Source organism: Dryas octopetala, chromosome 2, assembly GCF_963921425.1.
Source record: "Dryas octopetala chromosome 2, drDryOcto1.1, whole genome shotgun sequence".
In the NCBI taxonomy this organism is placed as follows: Eukaryota; Viridiplantae; Streptophyta; class Magnoliopsida; order Rosales; family Rosaceae; genus Dryas; species Dryas octopetala.
The window spans coordinates 13,426,842-13,445,547 of NC_141367.1; the positions used below are offsets into that span (position 1 = coordinate 13,426,842).

The window sequence follows — 18,706 nt, forward strand, 5'->3', positions numbered from 1 at the left end:
AAAAAAGATCGAAGATTTATTTAATTATGTGGACCTCCCTGATTCGTCCTCACTTCATAAAAACAACTAAACTAGTTTGTGAGACTTGACATCGTCTCAATAAGGACTTAACTTCGTTTTCTTTGATGCCAATTGCAGTTGTTGTTGTTGTGCTTTTTTGTTGATCATGTTGTTCTTGTTATTTATGTTTTTAAATATGTTTTCATGTGCTAATAGATGTATTAATGTTGTACGGATTGTGTTGTCTAATTTATAAAATTTTCTATTTTTTTAAATTACATTTTAAATATGTATAATATTAGTCACATTTTGAAAATCTAATTAAAATATTAAAAATGCTATAATATTCATAATAATTAAAGTTTATAAATTTTAATTAACGATCACTTAAGTAATTTTAGGTATAATTTAAATAAATATAAAATGCGAGACTCAAATTTGAGTCTTAGCACCATTAATGGTGAAAAACTTAGACCTAAAAATGTGGCATTATTTGATGACCCAAAATAAGTTTGAGTCACAAAATTTGGGACACACCATAACATATTCAATGTGATTAATAACGTTCTTTTTTCTTTTTTGACTGATGTGATTAATAACGTTCAAGTCACTCGTTATTGACAAAAAGAAAAATAAAAACAAAAAAAGAAAAAGAAAAAGAGTAAAAGTGTAAAACCAAAATATAGGGTCGAAGAAAAGAAAGAAAAAAAGAAAAACAAAACAAATTCAGGGGAAATGCATCAAAGAACGGTTTCATTTGTGAGTTAAATGGCATCGGAGGAGCTCCTCCTGAAGCCCCTTCTCTCTATATTCCAGATATTGTCATGATATTCTTTGCAACCTCTCTTCTCTAGGTAAAGCTTCTCTCTCTCTCTCTCTATATATATATATGTATGTATGTATACCAACACAAATCACACACACACATACAAACACAAATCACACACAAACATTTATCAATGATCCGATCGATCATCGTCTGCTTACCAATCAATTCCTGGATCCGATTCTACATTTCAATTTTCATTTCCACAACTTGCTATCAATTTCGTTAATTTATCTTCACCATAGAATATTAATTTTTTGGTTGTTGATTTTCTTTGGCAGTAAATTGGATTTCTGGATTGGGAATTTGAGTTTTTTCTTAATTTTTGTCCCCACTGTGTGATGGTAGTTGTGGAGGTTGAGGAGAAGAAGGAGAAGGAGAAGGAGAAGAAGAAGAGAGGTAGTGGTAGTGGCGGGTTTTGGTTTTGGCGGTCTGTGAGATTGGTATGTCTTGTGGAGGAGGTGGAGAGGACAAGCGATGGGGTTGTGGGAAATCGGGTGCCGCCATTAATTTGCAAAGAGTTGGTTCAATTGTGCGCGACATTGGCGACCCATGCCTCTCTCAGTCGCCTATAAAGGTTGCTATAGCTGTAAGACTCTCACATTAAGTTTATTTATCTTTGTACATTTGTCTTGCCTCCGTCTATGGCCTATGCATTATTTATCCAATTATACGTTTGTGTGCGTATTTTGATTAATTTTTTCCTCCTTAACAACTGATGAAGTTTGAGGATGTTGAATTTTAGACACACACACACATATATGAAAATGTTCAAGTGCGGACCTTCTGCAAATTTGCATTGAAGACTTTGAGTAAGCATTTGAATGGCAAAATATATATGCGTGTGTAGACGTCCACACCTGAACCTAGGTAGGGAACTAGGAGTTGCATGCAAATTGTTACGTACACTATTGTAACACCTGGGGCTTTTGAAGCAAAATCAAGCTCATATAACATATTAGGATGTGACTTGTGAGCAATGTGAGATTCTACATTCCTCCATGGACCAAATCATGCACCTTATTGTTCAGCCAATCAAGGAAGTGCACTTTTACCTTGGTGGTCGACTGGTTGGTTAATGCTTTAGTCCTCACACACTACGTCTCGATCATTCTATTAGTTTGGGTCTTTGGGACAAGGATGAGGGTGTTACATATGATATTAGAGTCATGACTAGGCTGGAACAATTTGTGAGGATCGTCCACAATGATGTAGGTGGGCTTTTACTGACTGATCACTGAGGTTTTTGTGGGCCTTGTAAGGATGCGGTCCAGTATTTTTGCATTCCACCATGCCTTGCTGGACCGCATCACATTGCAGTTTAGTGGTTAGTCAATTGAGGAAGTCCATTTGTACCTTGGTGGTCGGTTAGTGGTTACTCCTCATAAACTACATCTTAGTATGGTGTATGAGCTATTTATCTCATCATAAAGAGTCTGGGTCTTTGGGACAAGGATGGGGTGTTACAAGAGTCATGACTAGGCTGGAACAATTTGTGAGGAGTGGATCCAGTGGTGGAGCTTAGAATACTTTTTCTTCAAATATTTCTTAGAATTCATTTGATTTTAAGTTTCACAGATGGTCCGTCTGTCTTTCATATGGAAAAAAGGGGGGGGGAAGAGAGAGAGAGAGATTTTTCAATTTTCAATTAATATTTATCATGTAGAAAAAGACCGTTACACCCTTAAATTCTTAAAATGAGGACATGTGATTGGCCCATGCCTTTTTAACAGAAAATTTAACAAAATTGGTGGCATGGACCTTTCCAACACAAAATTTAAGTGGAGGGGGCAATTTGGCACAAAAATAAGGTTTAGGTCCTGAACTAACATACTAGTCAAAGTTCAGGAACTGTAGCTAAATTTTTCCTTCAAAATATTTTGATCTTTATCTTTCTTTTCCTAGAGCTTTTTGGTGGTTGCATCAAATGCCGCCTTGCTCTCTTCTGCAACCACTTTTTCTCTAATTTGTTGGTTTTTAAACATTTCCTGTTTCAAATTTGGTAGTGCAGCCACCTTTTTCTTACCTTTCTAAAATCTAAACTACCCTTAGCTTTTATGTTTATATTCAAAATCATGGAAGAAAGCTGGGTAAAATATATTAGAACCCACAATGTGCCACCAACTTGTTAATTGACAATCCATCTCTTTATGGACATCCTACTAAAGCCATGTACCTCATTGCAAAGTAGTGTGTTCAGACGGAAAAGTGTAAGGAAAGGCGATTTATGTCTCGCAAGCCGTGGCGTAAGCCTTTGAGAACTCAAATTATTATGATGAAAAAATAGTATTAATTGTCATTCAAGCATAATAATCAACCACAAAAAATATAAAATTCAACAAGATCATGATTGATTAGTACAACAAAACCAACACAAAACATTGCTCCAAATAAAAAAATTTAGCCTTGAACAACAATAAAAAATTGAAATAGAAGTATAAAACCAGCCCTTAACATTAAATCTGCCGACAACACAGCAACGGTAGAAGAGTGAAGAACTGAAAAGCTGAAACACGACGTAAACAAAATAAATGCAATGAAGAACTCTGTAAGTACATATAGATGTCAACAAAACCAAAATGTGAAGAACTCCAAATAATTACTGAAAAGCCAACCCAAAAAAACAGTAGAACAGTGAAGATGAAGAAAAAATGAAAAGAAAAAAATGCTTCAGAGGCTTACGTCTCTTGTGCCTTTGTGCATTTCCATCGTGAGGTGTAAGCGTCCATAGAAAGGCGTAAGCCTTTTATGCTTTTTGTAGAACAGGTGGGAGCCGCAAGCATTTTGCTGCTGCCTGGCCATGAGGCGAGCCTGAGGCATGCCTTTGAAAGCACTGTTGCAAAGCATCGTATATCCTTATGTCCCAACAGAAATCCTGACTTATACTTATTGGGCCTTTGGTTGTAGTGGCATCTCCTCCCCTTTAATAATAGGGGTGGAAGATGAGCTCTGGGATTCGATCCTTGCGTTGATGCATCTATTGTGTTCCTAGTTTTTCTTGATATGTATTCTTTTACAAGCTTCCACAAATTATTTACGATAATACAAGAATGAGAAGGGGGAAAATAATTTAGCCTTGTCTTCTGGTTACTTGAGCATATAGGGGCAAGTGATGTTTGCCATGGTATCTCCTCTAGAAACTTGGAGGCCAGTTCTTGAAATATTTGTCAACTCCTTCTACATCATCGCAAGTGGGGCTTCCTTTAAGCTAATTTCAGTCTTTCTAATATTTATGGTGTCAAGTTAATGTAATTTAGATGTGGATGTCTTATCCACTGTTATTGTATTTTTAGAGTTGTGTTAAGAAAAGTATCTTTCTCTTCAAATGAAAAAAATATTTATGGTGTCAAGTAGTAGATCTTCATTACAATTTAAAACTGAGGGAGCACGACTCTTGTCTGAATTTATTTTCAATAGGAATTGTTTGATTTTTTTTTTCTCACATGTCCTTCTTTATGTGTAATTAAATTACCACATAAATTTTCTTCTTATTCATGATTAATAGGCTGAGAGAGCATGATACTTTTCTGAATTCATCTTTGATAGAAAGGTGTTTCTGAAACTTTGTTTTTTTGTTTCCTAATGGAATAGGTAAACAAAATGCTTAAGCCGGAGAAGTGGCAGGCAACATTTGACAGTGATGGGAAGATCTTTGGTTTTCAGAAGGCACTCAAATTAATAGTATTGGGGGTATGTTGTTTTACCATTGAGTTTCTTATTACATTTCAGTTGCATTTGTTTTAAAATTAACTGTCCATCTATATTTTATCTTATTATCCTAAATTTTGTTTACAAAGTGGATTATCAATGCCAGCATAGGTAGACAGCTAGCCTTTGTCTGTGATAGCCATTCACTTAATTTCATCTAAGTCTCCAGACATGTGGTCAAAGTTTTTGAAGAGAAGTTGCGCATATTTGTTTATGTTCTACCACTTGTTCTACCATACTGAGGCTAGGCATGACATTTCTGGTGTATATTCTCTCTTTTCACTCTGGCAGAAGTAGTATATCTTTCGCTGGTTATTTACTGGCTTATTTGGTAATCATAGTCTGGTTGACTGTTCTTGTTTTGTTTGTGATGGACTTGTTTTGTTTGTGATGGAGAGATTTATTTTAGACTTGTATGCTAATTTGGCATGATTTATCTGTAACTTAGGTTGTGTTTTGAACATGTTGAAATTGACGATTTTTGATTTATGGACGTCTCATGATTCCTGTCTTAAAGGTGGTCTGGTCAAGGATTTCTAACTTATAATTATAATGAACTTTCTGCTACATGATAGGGCGTGGATCCATCTATAAGACCAGAAGTCTGGGAATTTCTACTTGGTTGTTATACTGTGGGCAGCACCGCAGAGTCTCGTAGGCAGTTGCGGACAGCCCGCAGGTCTGGCCCTTCTCTTTTTAATTTACTTTAATTTACATTAATTTTTGACGATATTTCCCTTAAGAAACTTCTCTCTATGGATATGCTTGATGATTGTACACATGTATGGAGATATTCTTTGGGGCATGTGGCAAATGTAAAGTCTAGAGACCCCAAACTCTCACTTGTCCATTTATCATGTGGTGGGCATGTGTTCAATAATCTGTTCAGTGCCCTTCATGTGGTCAATGAATGGGTCAAATTGCCATGCATAACTCAAACTCAACCTGTGCGTATGTCGTAAATAGCGTGAAACTAGATGGCAAATCTAGTCATGGTGTAAGTTAGCTCTATAAAATAGGAACAAACTTTGTAGGTGTAGCATTATTCTTAATATATACAGTGTGTCAGGGGCTAAATCAAAATATTTAGGCCTGTTTGTTACTCTGACTTTAATCTGAATTTAACCTAATTTAAGTGTTAAGAGATTTTATTTTATTTTATTTTATTTTTTATTTTTTTTCTGAATACCCTTTTAAAGATATTTTTATTTGAATTTATTAAGTTAAAAAAGTTGGCTTTTGTCTGAAAACAAATGTCTCACTGTGTTTCTGAATTTTGAGGGCTGGTTGGAAGTAATGGGGATGTTGAGGGCCATAATGCAATCTCATTTCAATTTCTGAACAATATTAAGCATAAGGTTCTTGAAGTCCAATGTTCGACACTTGGTTCAATGTGACACATTATTGTTGGGTGTGGGCTTTTGAAGGGATTCGTAATGGGTATTAGGTGAAGAAAGAGTGCATGGGAATGGCAATGTGCACTGCAACTGCTTGCTCTCATTTATTCGTTTCTTTTTAATTTTGGGATCAATGGAGGCTTCTTTCAGTTTAAGAAAATTCACAAGAGGCTAAGAAGAAGCCTATGGGATCCAAAGAATGGTGAGGAGCACCATGAGGGGCGTTATCTTTTGGACTAGGCGGTCATCATACAAGACTGCTATTTGATGTAATGTTTGAGGAAGCCATGAAATTGGTGAAGGAATTGAGAAATGAACACTTACCATTTTATAAGGTTAATTATGTCAAAATATTATTTTAGGAGCCTTCTAATATTTAAATAACAACAAAATTAACACTTAAAATTTGGATTTATAACAAACAAAAAAAATTAACAAACATGTTATTAATATTTAAGTTCAATCAGTCTATTTAGACTTGAGACAAAAAAAAAAAAATAAAAAAAAAACAAAACAAAACAAAAACACTACCATGTTGGCCAAGTAATAGGGGCAAAATTTGTAATTCAGCTTTTTTTTTTTTGCATAATATATATATTAAAATGTTCCTTGAGCTTTTCTTTTTGTCTTTAGAAATTCTTTTGAATTATTAAGTGTAGTTGAAGTTCGTATTGAACAACTTTATAAACGTTTGTATGCAGGGAACGTTACAGGGACCTGATTAAGCAGTGCCAAATGATGCATTCAAGCATTGGAACTGGTTCACTTGCTTATGTTGTGGGGTCCAAGGTTATGGATATGAGGGCACTGTCTAAAGATGATGAAAGTATGGAATCTAAATTTGAACGTAGACAAACTTCTTTTGATAATACTAACAAAGTAGAGAATTACTGTGATAGGAATAACAATTGTACAGATACATCATATGCATGCCAACAAGAGAGTTCTAGTGATTCGGCTGACCTTGTCAGCATGAGGGAAAGTACAGACAGTGCAGCATATGATTCTTCTTGTTTCATACATACTTCTAGTCCACATGACTGCAACTCCCAAAAGCTAGGGAGAGAAGCAGACGGTACAAAATTTGTACCTGAAGGTTGTTTTGACTTTCCCCCTTTACCCGTCACTGATTTGTTTGAAAAGTGTGAAGAAGTCAAAAACGAAGGTGGGGTGCATGATGATAAACTTTCTGCACAATGTAAATCGAGGTTGAAAGAGAAGAGAATGCATAGTTTTCAAATCAATAACAATGTAGATTTAATTATTGAATCAAATTGCTCACCATCGAACATTGGTTCATGTACCATTAACTCTGAAATAGAAATGGTTCGTGCTGATACCCATCAATCAGTATTGCAGTCCAATAATATGGGCAATAAGACAGAAATAGTAAACAGATTGAGAATATCAGATGTACCAGAAACAGAATTCAGAAATACAACCATGTCCCAAGGAGGGGCTGTTAGTGAAGACAGAGTATCTGAATGGCTTTGGACTCTCCACCGAATAGGCAAGTCTTCCTTTCTTGTTTCTCTCTTAGTCTCACTTATGTTTATTATATAAAGGTGGGAGGTTTTGTTGCTTTCATAATTTCATTGATGGATAGTCTTAGACCATTATTTTCAGCTGACAAAGTTTCTACTTTTTCAGTTGTTGATGTGGTAAGAACAGATAGTCATCTTGAATTCTATGAGGATGCAAAAAATTTAGCTAGGATGTCAGATATTCTTGCAGTTTATGCATGGGTTGATCCAGCAACCGGATATTGTCAAGGTTGTTTTTTGCTCTTGGTTGTTTTTTCTTTTTCAATGCACTTTCTCTGGTGACTTGATTTCTCTTTCATGGTAAATATTCCAATTTATCTCAAAAGCTGCGGCTGTAAGTTTTACTTGTTGAATTGAAAATTGTTATTTTAGGTATGAGTGACTTGCTGTCTCCTTTTGTTGTTCTCTTTGAGGACAATGCTGATGCATTTTGGTGCTTTGAGATGCTTCTAAGGAGAATGGTATTCGAAACTTGCAATATCTTGAGCTAGACAGTTCTATGTTCCATCACTGACCTTTTTTATTTTCATAACCCTCCAGCGTGAGAATTTTAAGATGGAAGGACCAACTGGGGTAATGAAGCAGTTGCAAGCATTGTGGCTTATCTTGGAACTCAGTGACAGGGAAATGTTCACACACCTGTCACATATAGGTGCTGAAAGCCTGCATTTTGCATTCCGGATGCTGCTGGTACTCTTCCGTCGTGAGTTATCATTTGATGATGCTCTTTGTATGTGGGAGGTTTGTGCTCTTTAGATGTTCTCTTGTGCTTGATACGGTAGATTACCCTATGAATTTATGAACAGTTAATATGGTCCACAAAACCTAATACATTGATATATGCATTACAATATGAATGTACTTTGACATTTATTCGATGGAAACTACTTAGATATGTGTATTCTATGTAAATCGGGTGCCCTGGCCATAGTCCATGAGGTAAATGATTACTTTCTTCGTCTTCTCATTGTGTGGATGTTTCTGAATTATTTGATGTGAAAGGGGCTTATTTCATATCATTGGGGGTGTAGGTTTAAGGGCATGTTTCCTTAATATTGTAGTGCATTTGATGAGTGTAGCATTAAAGAAACCAAGGGCATTTACTTACCTGGAATGGAAATGGAAGGATTCTCATTCCCTTTGCCACCCATTCCATTGGTTACATTTAAGAATGAAAAAACATGTGGGGCCCACTGGGGACTGTGGAATGGAGTTGCGTCCATAAGAATGAGCATATAAGAACCCTTACTATTTTCTGATAAGACGAACAATACCCTCATGTATTAGAAAAAAAACCTACTCAAACTCAAACTTACTCCATCTATTATTAGTAAAACATTTTTTTTTGTGCATTTTAAATATATTGCAAGTAAATAATTAAAAATACAGAAAATAATTTTCACAAGATATTATTTTATTATTTATTTTTTAAAAATTTAAAGTTTATATTAGTGTTGTATCCCTATGTAATATCAATGTCATCTTCTAACATTTTTTTAAGTGAGGAATTTTTCATATTTCAAAAATGTCACTATACCAGAAGTTTTGGCTTTATTAAAAAGTAGAGATGCAAATAAAGAATTCAAAATATATAAAAATAACTTTTTGCAAAATACTCTGGTATCCTTATTATTAGTAAAATAATTTTTGGCATTTAATTTATTCTATTAATAAGTAGTTGAAAAAATATCAATTATTTCGTACATGGTCATTTTAGTACACTACGGCTAATATGAGGGACAACACATCTAAGGGTTAGATTTATTTCAACCATGTATTGGTTTACAATCGTGTGAAATCCAACCCTTAGATGTGTTGTCCCTCACTTGTCCCTCATATTAGCCGGACTCCATTTTAGTAATCGAACTGGTTTTTTCATTATAAGTATATGGTAAATGAATAATTCAAAATATAGAAATGATTTGTTGCAAAATTGTGGTAGACTTATTAGTAGTAAAATTATTTTGTGGCAGTGAAATATATTTTTTTAAGTAGTTGAAAAATATTCAATTATTAGTAATCAAACTGGTTTTGATTCTGAATCCTGAAAGTAATCACTTTTCAATTTCAAACTGTTTTTAGTGAAAATGCCTCATTCCAATTCCTTTCCATTCCGGTTTTTTCTCGTTCCAATTCCAGGTATGTAAGCTATGTCTACAATAAGTTAGAATGAGATAGTATCTTGCACCATATGTGACCTAATAAGCTGCAGCATATATATTTATATTTTCTAAATTGTCATTTCTATCCAATGCAGATGATGTGGGCTGCTGATTTTCAAGAATCCTTGGCTTATGATTTAGAGGACAACTGTCTGGAAGCCTTAGTGGTACAGATTCCTAGGGATTCTGAAGCAGAAATGAAGTTTGAAAGTGCTGAGAGTGGTGGTGATGCAAAGGGTGGCTCACATTCAAATCATGGAAATGTAGAAGGCTCCGTGTCTGACAACATTGGAATCAAATCAGCATCAACATATCATTTTTGTGGCTTGACGAGGAATTTTTGGTCAAGGAATGATCACATGCACATTTGCACCGCAGTCTCATCAACTAGGAATGGGGATGATGAGTTGCTGGTCTTCTGTGTTGCAGCAATCCTCATCATGAACCGTCAGAAAATCATTCGCGAGACGCGTTCAATTGATGATATGATAAAGGCAGGTGCATTATATTGAGTATTCAATTTTATTTTGCACTCTACAATAATTCATCTTAATTAATTTTTATTCCTCTGTTTGTTTTCTTCCAGTCAAAGTATACTTTTACCTGGTCTAGAAAATAATTTGCTCATGTATTCTGAACTGAATTTTATTTATTTATTTTTATGATAATATGCACAAACTTTATTAATAAAATTGGAGAAAAGTGCAAGTAGAATGGGCAAGAAGTCTGTAAAATCCAAGATGCACCTTCAAACTAAAAATACAAATCACATTCAATTCAAAACTCCCATCTAGTGAATTATACTAAAATTATATCTCTAAAATGCTTCCAAAGAGAGCCTAAGAACCTAATCCTTATCCAAAGAAAACCCACTTCCTTTCCAATTATCCACAAAATAGCCAATGTTTCTGCTGAAGAGTGCTGCCTTTTTGTTGTTTCCCTGGTGGAACTGTTATTATTTTTTTTGTAAATAATTTGACACTTATTCAATGCACTGCAGATTTTCAATGATAACTTGCTGAAAATCAATGTCAAAAGATGCATCCGCACAGCGGTCAAGCTTCGGAAGAAATATTTCTACAAGGTTAGATTTTTATTTACTTTTTTCCTCTAACTATTGTTAATGAGAGAGGGCATTCTAGCGGTTATTTTGTAAAATTTAAAAAGGGAATTCTTTAACCATACCTCTTCATCGTGATGGACATCATCCTTTAAATTGAGAAATAAAGCATGGAATGGCACCACGCATTAGTGGAGCATTGTATGTCATCTGCATGTTTTGATTTTCTTCTCAGAACTGAATTCCTCTCTCTCTCTCTCTCTCTCTCTCTCCCCCCCCCCCCCCCCCAAAAAAAAATAAAAAAAAGGAAATTATGAGTACCTTTCATTTCCCCTTGCTGGTCCCGGAGCACTATCTGAAGTTTCACTTTTTCAAACTAAGACTATATAATTATATATAACCAGAACTTTGATATGATTAGCAATTTAAATGTCAAAATGCATGGAATTTTCTCCATTACTACATTTTTGGTTACTGCCCTATGACATCAAATTATTTAGTTATGACCAAGGGCCCTGCCGAGTCTGCTAATTCAAGGTCCACGGCCCTGGCTGTAGGCCTTGGGTGACCCTTAGGCCCGGCTAATTATTTTTTCCATAATTTTTCAATTATAATTATTTACAATAATAAAATAATAAAAAAATACACAAACAACATTTTTAAAATATTTTGCACTTTATTTGTTGTAGCAGAATAGAAAATGGGTTTATTTATCATTTACACTAAAAGCAGAAAAATATTAGAGTAAAAAGCTTTTAAAAGGTGGGCTAGTGGGCAGGTCCACATGTTGGTTCATTGGTCGTCCTAGTTAGGCTCATTGGTTCTTGGCAGCCAAAGCCTGGCTGCATGAAACTGAAATACAGGCGGCCAATAATGGAAATGGCCAGCAACTTTTATGCATGTGCATGGGACCACCATCTTTGTTGCATGAAACATGTATATTGCTTTGTGGATCCTCTTTGTGAAACTTAATTTCTGCTTGAACCAGCTTATCAAAAGAAACAGCTCTGCAGCTCGGAGTGGGGACTAGGCTTGTTTCATAACAAGATAGTATCATGGTAAAACACTGATGGCACTCTGATATGATTAGAGTCGTAAGTTCAAGCGGAAGCGCCATTGCCATTTGTAGATTGGTCAAGTTATTTGCACTTAACGTTATCTCCTTCACATTTTTGCAAGGTAAATACCATGCAGTTCTCCTTGCTTTCATATGTATGGATCTCCATAAGAGTTTCTGTTTTGAGCTGATTTGGAAATGCTTCTAGAGGAGGGCTTTCTCTTTTTTGTTTCTATTTTTGGTACACTTTAACATTCAATCCAATAATAAATCATGGTTTTGTCTGAATATGAATGAAATAAATATTTTTTCTAAGGAAAATCACCTATGGTACGCGAACAAGTGGTTGTGATTCTATTATTTGTTGGTGGGGACCGTAACAAAGAGATCCATTTATGATTTTTTGGCAGAAGGGTGGCATTTGGATATTTGTTATTTGGATTTTACAATTAGAATCCTTCGATTTAATAGTAATTATACATTTATGTAATTGTAGGAACTTAATATTGGACTGTCTCTATAAACTGGCCCTATGGTAATTTTTTGTTTTGGGCATATTGATTGAGATTACAGACATAAAGTTTACCCTACTTGCCTTCCTCTCCTGCTGATTCTACTTATGTTTCTCCCTCTTCTAGTTGTCATTTTTGCTCTTAAATTTTTTATTAGTCAGTTCTATATCATTTGCTTTTTTTTTTTTTTTTAAGGAAACATTATTTGTATTAGAGTTTCGACTGCATTGGTGCCTCTGAATTAGGAATCGAACTCTTGGACTGATGGTCAGGTGGGCATCACATGCAGACACCTATCAGTATCTTACCTTTAGTTCTTGTGGTTTTTTTTTTTTTTTTTTGTTAGATGGGTTTTCCTGGTGTAGGTTTGGTGCAATGTTTTTTGAAATTTGTGTTGACATTTTTTATGTCACATCAGGATATAAGTTCAACTGAAGGATGTATGGTAGTGAACTTAATCAAAAGATCAATTAATAAGTTGCCACAACCTAGGTGAATATATAATCAGGATAAAACGTCAAATGTAGAAATATTTTATTTTGTATGTTACTTGGATCCGTAATCGAAACAAGAAAATTATGATGAAGAAAACATGTTATGTGGCAAATGTTACCTTCCCGTTTTGTTCATTTATAAATAATTTTTTATTGGTAAACCTTTTATGAATACTTTGAATATTTGATAGGTTCTGCTCAAAACAGTTTATTTAATAAGTCAAAATTGCTAGTTGGGTTCAGAACATCAAGTCTACAATTTTATTTGCACTACTCTTTTTCCCACCTCTTCCTCTAAACAATTTTTCATATGATCTAAGGGTGTTAATATTTTTTTTTCTCTTTCCCTTGTACAGGAATTCATGTTCCTCGTCATGCTTTCAGAGAACTTTTCAGATTTTAGTATTTCATAATTAGCAGAAAATAAGGATTTTGGGGAGGGCATTAGGATTATCAAGTGCTTCACTGGTGGCCTATTGTCGGAGTTTGAGAACTTTTTTCTTGCTCTTATTCCCTGTAGATTTTACTTCACGTGCCCATACTGATTATTTTAGCTTCTCATAGTCTTTAGCATTAGCATTATCAAGTACTTCACTGATGACCTATTATCAGAGTTAGAGAACTCTTTTCTTGCTCTTATTCCCTATAGATTTGGCCACGACCATGCCACCAAATTTGGGTTAGGTTTGTTCAAGGATCTGATGAAACAGGATTATTTAATTTAAGTTTAGAGCAGGCTAGCAAATATTGGTTTGGTCTATTTAAGGATTTCAGTGAACAGCTTATTCACTTCTAGAATCCATAAGTCTTTCCTTTTTCCTTTATGTTAGAGCAAGTCAATTGTTTTCAGTAACATTTTTTTTATCTAAAAAATGATTTTCTGCCCACAAGTTCTTCAAAAAGAGTGTATGCCCATTTCCTTTTTACGCTTTCAGTTAATCTTTGCCAGAGCTTATATTGTTTGCTTTGTTTCCCCTTATTTTGAAGCCAGCAAAGAGATTGTAAAGTGGGAAGAAGTTTCTTTGTTTTCATGGATGGAGGTCTGATTGCTTAGCTTTGTCGGATACCTGTTACAGGTTTGACAAACATGATTATTTTTCAATATTGTAATCTTTATTGCATCATATTTGAATGGTAAACTACATGCTGAGAGTTCCGAATCTTGTGGGCTTGAGAATGTGAATACTTGGAGGGAGAGATTTTATTTGAAAGTTATACAAAATTTCATATGCTGAGAATTACTCATAATCTAAGAAACTTTGTAGATAATTTTATTTGTGAATGGAAAATGTACTTTTTCTTTAGGTCATTATGAATTATTCCTCTTTAACCAACACTAAACAATACCAACCAAATGACCATATTGCCCTTGCTCTGAATATGAAATCCATCCTCAACAATAGCACATTACTTGCCATCTACTTCTTATTTGGGATTCGGCAATTTCGGCGTATCTCTCCCTGGTCTCCTGTCAAAACCTGTAAAGCTCCCATCCGGTTCATTGCCATAGCAAATGCCTTCCGAAAGTCTTCAAAACTGTCAGAAAACTCTTCACTGATTTCCTTAGTGTCCTGACCGAATAGTAGCTGCTGATCAACTCCAAGTACAGCTTTATTGAATAGAACTCTGGTGTAGTAGGATTTTGTTAGATTGTAACGGGGGCCAGATTCCGGGTTTAGATACACCAGTGGGTCGCTCTGCCCCTTCTTTGTTCTGCGTGGGCATTGCTTTCTCATAGAGGATAAGAATGAAGTACCCATGCTTGGATCTGGCTTTCCCGTGCCATTGAAATTGTACAGCCGGTCAATGATGTGTCGACAATGTGTTTTTCCCATTGAATGTGCACCTGACAAAGAGAAACCAATAGAAATGTATATTGAAACTCTGTGCGAAGAAACCTTATGAGCCTGCGTCAAACTTACACTTGCTGCCTTGCATGAGTCTGTTTATGGGAATGAATATTCACAGTATGACATTAAACAGGTAAAGAAAACGAGGCTCATATTGGGGACCCCAGTATGTTTAATTTCATTTCTGTTGAGTGTTTTGCTTTGGGATTTTGGACCATTAATTTTCAAGTGTATATTTCATCATTATAATAAACCCACTAAATCTTTAGCAAAGATTTCACTCACCGAGGACATGCCACCTTGTCTTTATTGTCTTTTAGAATAATTTTATGCTAATGAAAAATTTAATAAAGGGTTGGTTTGGATGAATGAAATGGGGGGTTTTTCAAAAATAAAATAAAAATACAAAATTTGTTTTGTTTCCTTACCTAGGAGAGTTGTCATATCCAATACATCTAAGCCCCTAGATTTGAAGTATTTCAGTGAAGCCTCCCATGAGATGTTGGGTGAGGGAAGGTCCACTGATGATTTGTCTGATGTCCGACCGTCCCTTCTTCCTGTAAGAACAGGATAAGATGGTCCACCTGCCTGTTGATTAGTACAAAATTAAATATCAGCATTTTGTTCAATTATGATTTTCACATATAGGAGTTAAAATTGAGCCACACAAAATTGGTTCATTGAATTTTGTTCACCAAATAATATTACTGTTTCATTTGTTGAAATTGAACCCATTAATTTATTTATTTTTAGTAAGATATTTGTTGAGTCTAACATTATTATAAAATAAAAAATGATACGAACCAAATGAACGGCATCCCTGGTGGCAAGGTTGAGGATGTCGGCACAAGAGACGACACCAGGGCACCGTTGTTCAAGAACGGTTTTGATCTTGTCAATAAAAACAAACCCTCCAAGCCCCCAATTCTGAGGTGCAGTTTTTTCTGAATTTGGACCATCAAGTAGCACTGATGCATCACAACCCTGCATTTGCAAATTTTGATGAGAGGGAAACTCATCATGCTTGTGTTTTTTGTAATTAACCAACACCGCCAAAACCTACAATCTTTTATGACTGTTTTTTTCACAAGGCAAACTTTAATCCAAAAAGAAAGATAAAAGAGAATAAATTAGAAGAAAAACAAAGGTGGTTTACCTAATATTTGCTGAATTCCTTTTATCTTTTAGCCCATTGATATATTCAACCATCGCAGAAAAATATTAATCAGAAAATTTATGTCCATAATAATGAAATACCTTGCCTTAACTCCACGTCAAGGCCTATAATGAATACTTCTGTCCAATATTTTATAAATTAGTTAAGTCGGGAAGCTAAAAGGGATTGTTGACTAGGAAACCATGCATTAATGTTGTGTTGGTCCTGCTTCACTACAGCTAAGTCCGAGCTAGCTAATCTAGGTTTTGCTTCTTTTTTTTTTTTTTTTTTATCCCTTTTATTCTTTTCTCACCCTTTTGTTTTTGGCTATGATTGTTCTGAATTATTATCTTTTCACGCTAGCTAATTAACATGAGCTAAAATATGAACTTACTCCTCTTATTTGGCCAGACGATTGGCTCCTCACTGATTAAACATTCAAACAAAAATTCACATGACCGACAAATTAATTATTTAACAACATATAGCATATCATGATGGTTTGACAAGAGTTTCTGATTTTTTTTTTTTTTTTTTTTTTTTGTAAATCTCGATGGTACGAGAAAATTTGATCATTTAAAAGAATGAGGAGGAGAAGGATTGGTACCGTTATGAAGCAATCGGAGTAGACCAAGCGGAGGAGCTTAGGAGTGATGCTTCTATCCTTGTCCCAAAGCAACTTCACTTGGTGCCGGATATTAACTTCTGCTTCATCGCATGTGTTATGGAGTTTGTAATAATGCCAAACCAACTTATTTGGGCGTGGTGAAGCAGCACCCACAAACCCTAGACACAAGTTCATTAGCATTGCTACACCCAAAAGTGGGACCACAAGAAACACAAATCTTTGGCTTCTCATCATTTTCTCTCCCACCAAAAAAACCCAAACGTATTGTTTGGACCTCTGAGTGCTTGCACTACTGAGCTTGTATCTATCTCTAGCTAGCTAGCTAGCTAGTTTAGTTAGCAGCAGTAGTGGAGTTAATGTGGTGTAGTTTCGTGCAGCCCTTGGGGATTTATATACATGAAATTTTCAGGGTTTGTGCACATGGGAATGACCGACAATGCAAATTTGGATAAATTTATTTGTGTATATTGTTTAAATATTGGAAAAACTACATCTATACCCACTTAACTTTGGGGTCTGGCTACCTCACTTTGCTTCCTAAAAATAAAGTTCATTCAAATTGCCTCCTATATTATGACTTTTTATGCAATGTGAATCATCTACTCTACCTTAACTTTGGGTCTTTTTGTCCAACCTTGTCTATAGTTTTGTGAAAAATATATATGGACTTCTAATATAAGTAGAGGTGTTAAATGAGTTGTGTCGTTATGATACAACTCATTTAAACTTACTCATACACGCGTGCTTTGAATTTGTACCAGTTCATTTAATAATCGTGTTATGCACCCATATAGCCATGCAAGGTCTAGGCTTTGCATGAGCCGCGACTCATTCATGTCATGCCATGTTTGTAACAAATCGGGGTCGCATTAATATTTTTTCTTGAAATTAAACTTGTTTGTTGAAAAATATTTTAAAAGGGTAAATAAAACAATGTTAAATGGGTTTAGAATCGGGTTGTAGTCAATGTTTTTCGTTGTATTTTTCTTTTTCCTATAAAGAAAACAATGTTAAAAGGGTTGTGCTTGGTCTGAATCCATTAATTCGTGCTCGTGTTGTGCTTGATAAGCTAAAAACTTGGTCCAACCAATTTCACACATCTACTATGACATAATATTGAACAACAAACCCACATTGCAACAAATGCATGATACAAAGGGCATTGTGAGTCCTTTTCTTTTCGATCGAAATGGTAAAGTGGGGAACATGCAAACCCTAAAATTGAGTGGGTATAAGTGTAATATTCCTTGAATTATACATTAAGGGGTACACTAGCTAGCTAGCACAACCTGGAAACTCTCATATCCCAGTATTAAGGCACCGAGTGACGGAAGTGTGGGGGCATGGGGCTGTTCACAAGCCCCGAGGGACGTGTATCAAGTTATCAACCTAACTTCTTGATTTTTATACGCCATGTTCTGTTAACCAAATCTTAGATATCAAGCAACATGCATGAATATGAATGAGAATGCATGTGAGCTTGGCCTTGGATTTAGTGTTTAAAATTGAGTCTTACAAGGACGAATTTTGTGATCCCATTAGGGTTGGATACCCAAAGTACATAGTTTATACGGTGGGATCGCTGCCGGCCACTATTCGATGACCAATTATAACATTTAATATGTGATAATGGTTAAAAGTTATATAGTTTATTGGTTTCGTAGTTGACTGATTGTATAGTTTTAGTTGATAACATATTAATTTATAATCTATTTTGCTAGAAATTTATGTGTATGAATGTCAGTGTGCCCAGGTCTCTTCTGAGTTATATAAGGCTCTGCAAGAATTGAACCCCACATAAGGATATATGGTAAAAAGGAAGAGATGACAATCGAGTCCTGTCATTATCTTGTGTTCCATTATAGGTCATGGTGTAATTTTCGGATTTGTATTGGGATAGTAATTTGATTATTTAATTAATAGTATCAAAAAAAGCTTGAGAGCAGAACACTCGTATTTTTAATCATGCTGCATGTGCCATATCAAGAATTTCCACCCTTTATTAAGACTTACCCCAACATATCGAATAATTAACCCTACTTAATTCTTTTTGCATGCACCTTATATTAATAATCATCACGTTGTTGTGATGCTCTTAATTAATTGCTTTATTTTCTTTTATTTTAAAAGAGATCATGTTTATTTGGAGTAGTTCATGCGTTAATAAGAAAAAGTACGTTATAAATTAAGAAGCTGAAGCCATTTCAGTATTTCATCGAAGTCAAAAGCCTAGTTCACATGATTTGAGTATATAACCATGCTTGGCTAATTAAGATGTATAGCTTAGCAATGTAATTGTTGACCTAGCAAAA

The 18,706-nt window shown here is 35.0% G+C and overlaps 2 protein-coding genes across 7 annotated transcripts; one reads left to right on the top strand and one right to left on the bottom strand.

Moving 5' to 3' along the window:
• The first annotated feature begins 719 nt into the window (after positions 1 to 719).
• On the top strand, positions 720 to 13,982 carry LOC147293241 (rab GTPase-activating protein 22-like). 6 transcript variants are annotated; one of them, XR_015120355.1, is made up of 13 exons: positions 720 to 854; positions 1,108 to 1,415; positions 4,418 to 4,516; positions 5,110 to 5,213; positions 6,633 to 6,757; positions 6,848 to 7,441; positions 7,582 to 7,704; positions 7,848 to 7,936; positions 8,016 to 8,216; positions 9,733 to 10,131; positions 10,638 to 10,721; positions 11,686 to 11,876; positions 13,748 to 13,982. XR_015120355.1 is itself a non-coding variant. In XM_086231871.1 (11 exons), the coding sequence occupies exons 2-11, from the start codon at positions 1,272 to 1,274 to the stop codon at positions 11,725 to 11,727; spliced, it is 2,094 nt and encodes a 697-aa protein (XP_086087997.1). In that variant the 5' UTR covers positions 720 to 854; positions 1,108 to 1,271; the 3' UTR covers positions 11,728 to 12,415. The 6 variants fall into 6 exon arrangements, 1 of the variants encoding a protein (XP_086087997.1); XR_015120354.1 differs by having other exon boundaries at positions 1,108 to 1,403; positions 6,633 to 7,441; XR_015120352.1 differs by having other exon boundaries at positions 6,633 to 7,441; positions 13,117 to 13,980.
• A 150-nt stretch (positions 13,983 to 14,132) lies between these two features.
• On the bottom strand, positions 14,133 to 16,645 carry LOC147293242 (Peroxidase superfamily protein). Its single transcript, XM_086231872.1, has 4 exons — positions 16,374 to 16,645; positions 15,415 to 15,594; positions 15,039 to 15,198; positions 14,133 to 14,606 (listed from the first exon to the last, which is right to left on the bottom strand). The coding sequence occupies exons 1-4, from the start codon at positions 16,626 to 16,628 to the stop codon at positions 14,179 to 14,181; spliced, it is 1,023 nt and encodes a 340-aa protein (XP_086087998.1). The 5' UTR covers positions 16,629 to 16,645; the 3' UTR covers positions 14,133 to 14,178.
• Positions 16,646 to 18,706: the final 2,061 nt, after the last annotated feature.